The sequence below is a fragment of the Eubalaena glacialis genome, chromosome 7 (genome assembly GCF_028564815.1).
Source record: "Eubalaena glacialis isolate mEubGla1 chromosome 7, mEubGla1.1.hap2.+ XY, whole genome shotgun sequence".
In the NCBI taxonomy this organism is placed as follows: domain Eukaryota; kingdom Metazoa; phylum Chordata; class Mammalia; order Artiodactyla; family Balaenidae; genus Eubalaena; species Eubalaena glacialis.
The window spans coordinates 39,140,308-39,152,499 of NC_083722.1; the positions used below are offsets into that span (position 1 = coordinate 39,140,308).

Genomic DNA, 12,192 nt, shown 5'->3' on the forward strand with positions numbered 1-12,192 from the left:
CTAGTTCCGACTCTCAATGAATTCCCTCAGCATCTAGACCAGTTTGGGTTGGTGTTTTGGATAACTGCAGCAGAAAATACCCCATGGTAATAACCCATGGTGAGACCTTGGGCAAGTCATGTAGCTCTCTGAGCCTCATTTTCTTTATCTTTATTTTATTTTTTTTAAATGTATTTCATTGAAGTATAGTTGATTTACAATGTTAATTTCTACCATACAGCAAAGTGATGCAGTTATACATATATATACATTCTTTTTTTCATATTCTTTTCCATTATGTTTTATCACAGGATATTGATTATAGTTCCTTGTGCTATACAGTAGGACCTTGTTGTTTACCCATTCTATATAAGTTTGCATCTGCTTATCCCAAAATCCCAATCCATCCCTTACCCACCGTCCCCGCTTGGCAACCACAAGTCTGTTCTCTATGTCTGTGGATCTGTTTCTGTTTCATAGATAAGTTCATCTGTGTCGTATTTTAGATTTCACATATAAGTGATATCATATGGTATTTGTCTTTCTCTTTCTGACTTACTTCGCTTAGTATGATAATCTCTAGGTCCATCCATGTTGCTGCAAATGGCATTACTTCATTCTTTTTATGGCTGAGTAGTATTCCATTGTATATATGTACTACATCTTCTTTATCCATTCGTCTGTCGATGGGCATTTAGGTTGCTTCCATGACCTGGCTATTGTAAATAGTGCTGCAATGAACATTGGGGTGCATGTGTCTTTTTGAATTATGGTTTTCTCCAGGTATATGCCCAGGAGTGCTGGGTCGTATGTTTTTAGTTTTTTAAGGACCCTCCATACTGTTTTCCATAGTGGCTGCACCAATTTACATTCCCACCAACAGTGTAGGAGGGTTCCCTTTTCTCCACATCCTCTGCAGCATTTGTTATTTGTAGACTTTTTTTTTTTTAATTTATATGGATTTTTTTTTTTTAATTTTATTTATTTATTTATTTATCTATGGCTGCGTTGGGTCTTCGTTTCTGTGCGAGGGCTTTCTCTATTTGCGGCAAGCGGGGGCCTTCTCTAGTTGTGGCAAGCGGGGCCACTCCTCATCGCGGTGCGTGGGCCTCTCACTATCGCGGCCTCTCTTGTTGCGGAGCACAGGCTCCAGACGCGCAGGCTCAGTAGTTGTGGCTCACGGGCCCAGTTGCTCCGTGGCATGTGCGATCTTCCCAGACCAGGGCTCGGACCCGTGTCCCCTGCATTGGCAGGCAGACTCTCAACCACTGTGCCACCAGGGAAGCCCCTGTAGACTTTTTAATGATGGCCATTCTGAGCGGTGTGAGGTGGTACCTCATTATAGTTTTGATTTGCATTTCTCTAATAATTCGCGATATTGAGCATCTTTTCATGTGCCTATTGGCCATCTGTATGTCTTCTTTGGAGAAATGCCTATTTAGGTGTTCTGCCCATTTTTCGACTGAGTTGTTTGCTTTTTTGTTATTGAGTTGTGTGAGCTAGTTTCTTTATCCATAAAATGGAACTGATGATATTTGAGAGCGTGGAGAGATCAATGCACCAGGTCACTTTCCCACCACAGGCATGGACACTTGCATTTATGCTTCACACGCATTCTCATAAACACTCTCTCAATGATCTCCACCCTCATGTTCCCCTTGAAAAGCATTCAGATCCCCCTCTCAGTCCCCCCTACCACATACCCATCCATGAGCACCTCAACATACTCTCTTGAGGCACATTCCTCAACCGTGCCCCTCCCACATAGCCCTCCTTCCCAAGGCTTGGCCCTTCCTGGATGCAGCCTCCTCTCACCCCCCACCCCCCAGTTCCCTTCCACAGATCCGCCCTGAGGCCACCAGGCCTCCAGACAGGGCCAAACCCCATGGGAAGCTCTATCATGCCTCCCGTCTCCCCTTTCAGCTACCCCCAGACTGGAGCAATCCCTATCCAGTTCCCTCTCCCAGGAAGTGCAGACAGAAACCAGAGCCAGGAAGTGACTTTAATGTCTTTTGAGCAAGATGGGGCACCCCCCCCCCAAGGAGGAGAGGGAGGGAGGGGTGGCAGTGACCAGCCTGCATCCTCCTCTAAATCAAATGGCACCGGCGGGTACAGACTGGGTCCTTGTGTATGCAACTTAAGCCTACTTGGCAGGGGCATATGATGTTGATGGCGCCCTTGGTCTGCGGAAAATGGGTAAGAGAGTTGAGAGTTACCAAGGTGCAGGGAAGAAGGGGGTTTAAACTCCTTGGGGAGCAGGAGCAAGAGCACAAGTGATGGAGTGAGACAGACGTGAGCTCTGTCAGCTCTATGGCTGATAACTTTGTGACCTTAGGCTTCTTTGTCTTAGTTTCTGCATCCGTCAAATGGGGATAATAATAGTAACCCCATTTGTTATTTTGAGGATTAGACAAAATAAAGTAGATCAAGTACCCATGATGAAAAGATCCTCTGGCCACTCCAGCTGTAGACTTAGGCCACAGGAGCGGCCTGACTGGCTCCCTGGGCAATGGCAGCTCCTCAGACAGGGAGATGGAGGCTGAGCCCATCCTCCGTAGAAAGATTTGGGCCCAGGGCCAGAGAAAAGGCAAGCAAGAACAAGATGTACAATGCATTCTGCTCCCTGCATTTTCACCAGCTAATAACAACCATGCTCCATTGAGCACTGTCACTGCCATGACCATACACTCTTCCCAACAACCTGGTGGGGTGGGTACTTTAACCCCATTTTTCAGATGACGAAACTAAGGCTCAGAGAGCAGAAGTGATCTGTCTGAGGTCACAAAGACAGGGGCTGGAAAAGCCAGGGTTTAAACTCAGGTCCAATACCAAAACTGTGGGCCTGCCATGGCAGCTCCGCTCAAGAAATTAGGTCATTGCAGCAGGGAGGTAGGGATGGGTTGGGAGGTCTTTTCCCACCCGCTCTGCTGCAGTGATGTTAGAGTGGAGATATTCATTCATGCAACAAACATTTGTTGAGCACTACTATGTGCAGGCACTAAGCTGGGGGGGTAGGGGTTCAAAAGTAAATATGCCTTAATCCTTCCCTTGCAGAGTTCTGCCCAGTGGCGGAGGCAGACAGAAGGCAGGCAAGTCAGGGAGATACATGCTCTGCTGAGGGTCTGGGTCCCAAGGGTGTCGGAGCTCCAAGGAGGGAAGTCTTCTCAGAGGAGGTGGCTGGAGTTGTATTGCAGGACGATTAGGAGTTTGCCAGGTGGAGAAGGGGAAAAGGCTGCTCCAAGGAAAGGGTGAAAAAAGCAGGTGCAGCCGCATGGGTTTTTTAACCCATCCCCACCCTACATACCAGAAGGGGCTGCCCCACCCGAGTCTCACCTGGGGCAAGCACATCATGGTTATTCTGGCCCTAGGGACACAGAAGGCACCACCGTGGTCCAAGTTGATGAGACAGCAGTCACTGTAGCACTCCGAGTGGTGGGAGCACCTAGCCCCGTTCGTCTGTGGGGACACGCCCTAAGTCACCAGCTCTCTGGCAGCGTGTGTGTGTAGGGGTCAGGGGGTCCCTGACATTGCCAAAGCCCCAGGGGTCCAGAAAGAGAAGCCCTGAGATGGTCGCCCCACCTCCCACGCCCCCTGCACCCCTGCAGCAGTACTCAGAGGAGCAGGGGGAGAGGAAGGGTGGCAGTTTAGTACTTTTCTCTCTGCTTCTCCTCTCCTGCGGGCCTCCCTCAGCTCTGTGGGTCCCAAAGGGTGACCTTTGTTGGGGGGAGAATATACTCCCAGATCACACTTTAGTGGGCGTGGGCAGAGAATGGGGTGGAGAGAAAGATGGGGAAGGAAAGGGTCGTGCCTAGAACGTCAGGGAGAGGGGTAGACGCTTAGAGCAGGTAGGTAAGGGGGTGGGGGAGGCAGGACCGAGTGTCCGGGAGCGGGTGTTGGGAGGGAGGGGATGGTGCTGGTTATAAGGCCACTTTCTTTCCCCTCCAGAGCCACCAGGGAGGTGAAGCAGGGCTTTGAAGTCCTTTGGGAACCCATCAAGCTTCCAGCCTGAAAAGAAATCGCCAATATGGGGTGGTTCCCCCCCATCCCCCTCTTCTCTCTCAAAACCCACCTGGCACCTTCTGGCTAGACGATGATACCTCGACCACCGCCCTCTGCTAGAGTGGAAGGTTCCAAAAGCTCTCTTAGCTCACCTTTGTAGACCCCTTTTTAAATTGCGGGAACGCGCCCCAGCAGGGGAGCAGCATCGCCGCGAGTATCGCGAGGGCCGCGGCCATGCGCTTGGGAAGCAGAAGTCCCGCAGGGCTCCGAGAGGCCGCGGGGATAAACCCTCCCGCTGCCACGTGACCCGGCGCCCCCAGCGCCCGCCCTGGGCTGGGGGCGGAGGGTGAGGGAGTTAATGGTTACAGGCCACTCCAGAGCGGAGGTCCAAACCAGCAGAAACCCTTTCTGGCGCCCAGGAGGCTCCCAGGCCCGGGGCAAAGGATGGAATTAGGAAAGGCGCTCCTATGAGACCCTGACTCAGGCGTGGACAGGCCAGATGATCGATTTTAGGGGCCCTAGGGCCATCCGTATGTATTACTTGCAAATTAAAACTTAAAACTGTAAACTAAAACTTTATTTTGAAAAATTATGCAAAATTTATATGCTGAAATGAAACCGCTTGCTTCTTGATATTCTGACTCTCTCTCTGCCCTTGCTGCACCAAATTGCCCACCACCCCACCCACCCTGATCTTTTGGACAAGCCAGCTCCGCCCTCTGGTGTCTTTCATACCCTCACAGGCCCAGACACGTCCTCTGTAAGAATCAGAAGGCAATGGGAATTCCCTGGCGGTCCAGTGGTTAGAACTCGGGGCTGCTGGGTTCAATCCCCGGTGGGAGAACTGAGATCCCACAAGCCTTGGGCTGCGGCCAAAAAAAAAAAGAAAACAACCAGGAGGCAAGAAAAGATGACCTCTAAGACCTAGACGTCTTTCAGTTTTAAGGAGTCAATTAACTGTCAAAGAATTTGTAAATTGTATGTAATTCACCCACCTTAGTATGGGGGCAATGGAGGGGGTGAGGAGAGGAAGACTGGGAAGGGAGAGGGTTCAGGGAGAGCTGCAGGTAGCCCTCAGTGGAACTGGGGGAGGCAGGCCTTCCACACCATTTCCCTCTGGATGAAACTCCCACCTCACCCCACCCTTGGCTGCTTCTGCTTTTAAAATTTTGCTAGTAAGATCACTGTGTATGACAGTCTCTAGGTCCATCCACGTCTCTGAAAATGACACAATTTCGTTCCTTCTTATGGCTAATATTCCATTGTATATGTGTACCACATCTTCTTTATCCATTCCTCTGTTGATGGACATTTAGGTTGCTTCCATGTCCTGGCTATTGTAAATAGTGCTGCTGTGAACATTGGGGTGCATGTGTCTTTTTGAATTATGGTTTTCTCCAGGTATATGCCCAGGAGTGCTGGGTCGTATGTTTTTAGTTTTTTAAGGAACCTCCATACTGTTTCCCACAGTGGCTGTACCAATTTACATTTCCACCAACAGTGTAAGAGGGTTCCTTTTTCTCCACACCCTCTCCAGCATTTATTGTTGAGAGACTGTCATGCAGAGTGAAGTAAGTCAGAAGAGAAAAACAAATATCGTATATTAATGCATATATTTGGAATCTAGAAAAATAGTACAGATGAACCTATTTGCAAAGCAGAGACACAGATGTAGAGAACAAACATATGGACATCAAGGGGGGAAAGCGGGCGGGGGGATGAATTGGGAGATTGGGATTGACATATATACACTACTATATATAAAATAGATAACTAATGAGAACCTACTGTATAGCACAGGGAACTCTACTCAGTGCTCTGTGGTGACCTAAATGGGAAGGAAATCCAAAAAGGAGGGGATATATGTATACGTATAACTGATTCACTTTGCTGTAGAGCAGAAATTAATTGTAAAGCAACTATACTCCAATAAAAAAAAAAAAATTTGCTCGTAAGAAAAGATCTGAGGGGCCCTGACTTGAAGGGGGTGCTATAAACTGAATTGTTTCCCCCCTTCCCCAAATTCATATGTTGATGCCAGATCCCCCAGTGAGATGAGGTTTGGAGATGGGGCCTTTGGGAGGTGATTAGGTTTAGATGAAGTCAGGAGGGTCCCCTCATGATGGGATTAGCACCATCATAAGAAGGGACACCAGAGAGCTTGCTGTCTCTTCCTCTCTGCCATGTAAGGACACAGAGAGAAGGCAGCTGTCTGCAAGCCAGAAAAAGGGTTCTCACCAGAACCAGACCATGCTGGCACCCTTATGTTGGATTTCCAGCCTCCAGAAGTGTGAGAGGTAAATTTGTGTCGTTTAGGCCACCCAGCCTATGGTGTTTTCTTACGGCAGCATGAGCTGACTGATATAGGGGGCTTAGGTCTTTTCTCTAAGATAACAGCTCCCACTGAGCTCAGAGGGTTTTGTGTCCATGAGCTCTGTTAGCCCTCCCTGTATTAGGGTAATTAACACAGGCTGTCACAACAGAGAACTCTTGAAATTTCAGTGGCTTGGTACAATAATGCTTTATTTACCAGTCATGTAAATTTTGATGCGGGGCAAGAGACCTTTCTCCCATCTCATAGCCTCACGGTCTGCAAGAGTGGCCTCCAAGGTCCTTATGGAAGATGGGAGAGAGAGATGGAGAAAGCACATGGATCCCTAAATGCCTCAGCCAAGCCTGACACATGCCTCTTTCACTCAGAGACCATTGGCCGCAACTAGTCATGTGACCTCAACCTTCTGCAAGGGAAGCTGGGAAATTCAAGTCCGGGAATATTTAGTGCATACTATCGTTTCTGCTGCCCATTTTACAGCTGAGGAACCTGAAGGCTCAAGGTAAAATAACTTGCCCAAATAACACAAGTAAGTCGCAGAGCCAGATATAAACCCAGGGCATTCTAGCTCCTGAGCCCAAGCTCTTCCACCGCCCCTCCCCCGCCACAGCTGTGGGTGGCCAGAAGGCTTTGTCCCCTAAAGGTATTTCTATCGTCATTAGTTTCCCATCCGCAAAGCTCATTGTGAACTGGAGAGGAACCCCAGGGGATAATAATTCTTTGTGCAGAGTTACGTACTTCCCTGCGGTATTTGTGAGGGGTAGATAATTGGTAAATAGTGTCTAAGACTGCTCAGGAAAGGGCAGGTGTGGGGCAAGAGGCCAATGGCTGTGTGTCAGGATTGGCAGGTTGAGATTCTTGATCTGAGGACCAGGGGCCCCATGGAGGTTTATTGAAGGCCCTGAGTGGGTGGTGGGCCCCTGAAATTCTAAATTCTATGCAAAATACTCTTTTTTTTTTTTTTAGGACAGGGGGCTACATTAGCCTCAGAGACTAGTTCAAAACCTTCATTTTTTTTCCTTTTAAAAAAAAATTTTGTTGAAGTCTAGTTGATAGAGCCTTCATTTTAAGGTCAGGAAACTGAGGCCCAGAGAAGGAAGGGACTTCCCCAGGTGACTCAACAGAGCCAGGTCTGGACCCCGGGCTCCTGACTCCAAGTCCTCTTCTTCCTGTACCAATGGCCTCTTTCCCAGATCCAGCTGGCTCTGGTCACAAGCACAAATCCAGGACAACTGTGCTGTGTGAGGGGGTGGGAGCCAGATCACTAGGGTCCCCAGGGCCGGTGAGGTGGGTGGTCACTGAGCCACCTGACCTGTGGCTCTGGGTCTCTCACGGGCTGCAATCAAGGTGTCGGCTGGGGCTGCAGTCACCTTCAGGCTTGACTGTGGGTGGATCTGTTTCCAAGTTTACTCAGGTGGTGGTTGGCAGACTTCAGCTCCTTACAGGCTGTTGGACCAACAGCTTCAGTTCTTCACAGGCTGTTGGCTGAGTCCTCTCCATAGGACAGCTCACAATGTGGCCATTGGCTTCATCAGCACAAGACAGTGAAGGACAAGGGAGAACGGAAGCAAGATGGAAGTCACAGTGTTTTGTAATCTAATCTTTAAGGTAACATTCCCTCGCTTGGCCATTGAATAGTCAGGCCACTCAAGATGGCTGTTCTCTTGTTCTTTGTACATTCCCTGCTCAACAAGTCCCTGTTTCACCTGCACCTATTCACGTGAACGTGTTTGTCCCCTGCCCCAGCTAGTGACTGATCTAATCCCCACTCTACCTGCCAGTTTTTAAAAGGAAACATCTGCCCTCGTGATGGTCGTTAATCTGAGGGGCTGTGAGGGTCGTGCTCCAGCTGGTTTCCCGGGTAAATGATGAGCCAACCTGACGTCAATTCCCCCTATAAATGGTAGCCTCTTTCTCCCCCAAGTAGCGAAGATTGCTGTCATGTCCTGCCTGCCGTCTGCGGAATATGGTAGGATGTCGCTCCATGACCTTTTGTTTCAGACATGTAAGATCCCCTATCTCTCTATTACTAACTCCGAGCTCTTCCTTCAGTCTTGAGGCTGGGCAATTACAAGGCTTTCAGGCCTGAGAGGTGTAGCCCAACAGCCATATTCTATTGGTAAGAAGCAAGTCACTAGGCCCAGTTCACATTCAAGGGGGGCAAATTACACAGGAGAAGTGGTAACATGTGAGTTTAGAGAGGAGAGACCCTGCTTTAAGTCTTAAGACAAAGCTGGGGACTCCAGCCCTGTCTGCTTGAGACCCTGTGTTGAGGTCCTGCTGGAACCATCCAGTGGCGTTCCCTCATCTCTGTCCCTCACACGTCTCCTTCAGGAAATCAGTTACAGGAGTAACTGGCAGTCTCCCTGGCCAAATACCATCTACCAGCACCCCAGCCCCTCTCGTAATCCCATCAGAGGGAAACTCTTATTCCCCTTTTGGTAAAGTCCAAGTAGTTTCCCACCCTGGAAAGCTCTTCCCTCTCTCAAGATCCAATTCAAGCCCATCTCTTCTATGAAGCCTTCTTAGAATCAACTGAAAAGATGGAAAGAGATGTTTCTTTGGAAATATAATTGCCTGAAGGTAAAAGAAGTCTGCAGGTAAGGAAACAAGCTAACCAGCTGGAGGGCAGACTGAGGGATGGGATAGATAGGGTGGCAACTATTGGTTATGAACTTTCTCTTCTCCTTAGCAGAGAACCTCCCAGGCGGGAGACAGATGCATCTAGCTGCTGAGTACACATTAGTCCTTGTTGATTTTTTGTTTGTTTTGCTTTCTTCGGCCACGCTGTGCAGCTTGCGGGATCTTAGTTCCCCCGGGCCATGGCAGTGAAAGCGCCACATCCTAACCACTGGACTGCCAGGGAATTCCGTAGTGCTTGTTGCTTGATGCCACCTGTGGTGGTTTTTAAATGGTCACAAATTGACACTCTCCTCTTCGAAAGGTAGAGCCTAATTCCCCTTGTCTTGAATGTGGACTGGACCTAGTGACTCACGTCTAACAAATAGAATGTGAGGGAAGTGATAATGTATGACTTCTGAAGTTAGGTCAGAAAAGGCACAGCAGCTTTTGCCCTGCTCTCTCTTGGATGATTCACTGTAGGAGAAGCCAGCTGCTATGTCACAAGTACGCTCAAACATCCCTGTCAAGATGCCTATATGTAGAGAGACTGAGGCCTCCTGCCAACTGCCAGCACCAACTTGCCAGCCACATGAGTGTGCCATCTTGGAAGTGATCCTCCAGCCCCAGTCGTCTCCAGATGACTGCAATCCTGGCCAATATAGCTTGACTGAAAGCACAACTTGACTGAATCAGAACCACCATGCCAAGATGCTCCCGAATTCCTATGAGAGAGAACAAGTGCTTATTGATGTTTTAAATTGTTAAGAGGAAAGGAGCTGGAGAGACATGGCAGGAGGAAAAGTTTTCTGCTTCCCTGTTCTAGTGTGCTTGATTGGCAGGCTCCTGCAGTGCAAACAGCTTCACCAGTGCCCAGCTCCTGGAGTGGCCAGCAACACCCAGCAGCCAGCAGATCCTCCTGGCACTACCCCTTGGGCAGCAGTGTCAGCAGAGTGCCTCCACCTCCTGCAGCTTCTCCAGCATCCAGCACCTGCTGTGCATGTGGCTTCTCCAGCAAGGATGCTCCTGCAGCGCTCACGGTTTCTCCAGCCCCAGGATCCTGCAGTATGTGGAGGCTCCTGTACCCTGCTCAGGTGGTTTTGTAGTGGACACCTCCCCATGAAGAACTTTCCCTGGCATCTAAGAAGGCAGATTTCTGCAAGTTCCACTGGTATGACGCTGCGGTGACTTTTCTGCCATACAGTGAGCCACAGGCTGTGTTCTCCTCAACAAAGTCTGGATTTCAACCTTGAGGTAGGGGGTGGATATCTCTTCCCTGGGTGCTCTGTTTCAGCCTCAGTCCTGGGGGTAAGGAAGGGCTGCTTCTATGTCTGCTATTCAACTGCTAGAGTTCTCTTTACTCCTTACCAATTCTTTATTATTTACAACAGGGGATTGGAGTAAAAATTATTTTTAAATCTCCCTCTTCAAATTACTGTGTGGTTTCTCTCTCTTGATTGGACCCAGACTGATACACTAAGTTTTGTCAGAATTTGTTACACATCCACCAATAACCAATATACCCTTCCCCGTCTCATTGTCCACTGCCAGCTCTCCTTTCATTATCATCAGCCAATTGGTATCATGTGCCTGTCCAGAGCAGGCTCTTCCTTCAAGGCTTTTATAAGCAGTCAGATAGGACCTACTGCAAAAAGAACAAAGTTTATAAAACCCAAGCTTTAATTTGCTAAATGCCAAATGAGAGGCTCAGATGAGAAGTGCCGCCGGAAGTGCCAAAGCTGGTATAGTTGAAGAAAACTCTAGACCACAGCAGGGCATGGGGACACAGCCCAGGGGAAAAGAGAAAGAAGGGCCCTGTAGGCAGGGAGAAGTTTGTATCAAAACCTCGGGGGCAAGACCAAACATGGTAGGATTAGGTCAGCCGTGACTTGTTTGCTGTAGTCTGGTTGGAGAAGAGTGTTGAGCTGCTAGGTTAGTGGCCAGCAAGATGAACAGATGGTGAAGGGCCTTAAATGCAAAGTGAATTCATTTGGTGCTATTATGTGAAAAAAGGGCTCCAGTGACCATACCTTCCAGGACAAAATCCTATTTGCTTTTGATACAGTTACTCTTATACTTGTCAGATCGTGTGACCTAGATTTGGGGCTGAGAAAAGTTCACTTTGGCAGTGGGGCAACTATGAAGATTTTTGAGGATGGTGCAATGTGGGGTTCTTTTTTTTAAAAATTTTTTGGCCGCGCCATGAGGCATGCAAGATCTTAGTTTCCTGACCAGGGATCGAACCCGCGCCCCCTGCAGTGGAAGTGCTGAGTCTTTTTTTTTTTTTTTAAATAAATAAATAAATATTTATTTATTCATTCATTCATTTATTTATTTATTTATGGCTGCGTTGGGTCTTTGCTGCGCGCGGGCTTTCTCTAGCTGTGGCGAGCGGGGGCTACTCTTCTTTGCAGTGCACGGGCTTCTCATTGCGGTGGCTTCTCTTGTTGTGGAGCACGGGCTCTAGGCGCGTGGGCTTCAGTAGTTGTGGTACGTGGGCTCAGTAGTTGTGGCTTGTGGGCTCCAGAGTGCAGGCTCAGTAGTTGTGGCGCACGGGCTTAGTTGCTCCGTGGCATGTGGGATCTTACCAGACCAGGGCTCGAACCTGTGTCCCCTGCATTGGCAGGCGGATTATTAACCACTGCGCCAACAGGGAAGTCCCAAAGTGCTGAGTCTTAACCAGTGGACGGCCAGGGAAGTCCCAGTGTGGGGTTCTAAGATTAGTTTGCAGCGTGTAGGGCTGGAGAGGATGGAGAACAGAAGTAGGAGAATGACTTCCCAAAAGTCCTGACATGGGGGATAGTGTAGCTGCGGGAATTGAGGACTGGGTGGATGTGGTAGGGAGGAGAAGTTAAGGTGACTCCCCATACCTCGCTGGTGACATGGGAACATGGATAGCTTGTGGAGGGGTGGGGAGGATGATGTTGGCTTTTGACAAGTTCCATTGGGGTGACTGCATTGTGTCCGAGTAGCAGGAAGGAGTAGCCCCAGTCCTGAGCTCAGGAGAAAGCTGAGAGCTGATGATTCAGATCTAGTAGTGACTGTCCACTCAGAGGTGACAAATCAAACTCTGGGAAATAGTGATAAGGATCCCTTAGTAAGAACTGGCTCTCTGATCAGCACATCCTAACCAACACCCCTCCACCCACCATCCACCCACTCAAGTGATGGGGTCCTGGGTCAGGGATACAGTAGGGACAGATTTCCTCGTAGTTCAGTCCTAAACTGGCCCCTAAAATCTGGAAGCACTGAGGTCTTTCTCA

General features: G+C 48.9%; 1 protein-coding gene across 1 annotated transcript; it reads right to left on the reverse strand.

The window, feature by feature from the left end:
- Nucleotides 1-1,972: 1,972 nt before the first annotated feature.
- CLPSL2 (colipase like 2) lies at nt 1,973-4,214 on the reverse strand. Its single transcript, XM_061195125.1, has 3 exons — nt 4,131-4,214; nt 3,313-3,435; nt 1,973-2,162 (listed from the first exon to the last, which is right to left on the reverse strand). The coding sequence occupies exons 1-3, from the start codon at nt 4,212-4,214 to the stop codon at nt 2,067-2,069; spliced, it is 303 nt and encodes a 100-aa protein (XP_061051108.1). The 3' UTR covers nt 1,973-2,066.
- Nucleotides 4,215-12,192: the final 7,978 nt, after the last annotated feature.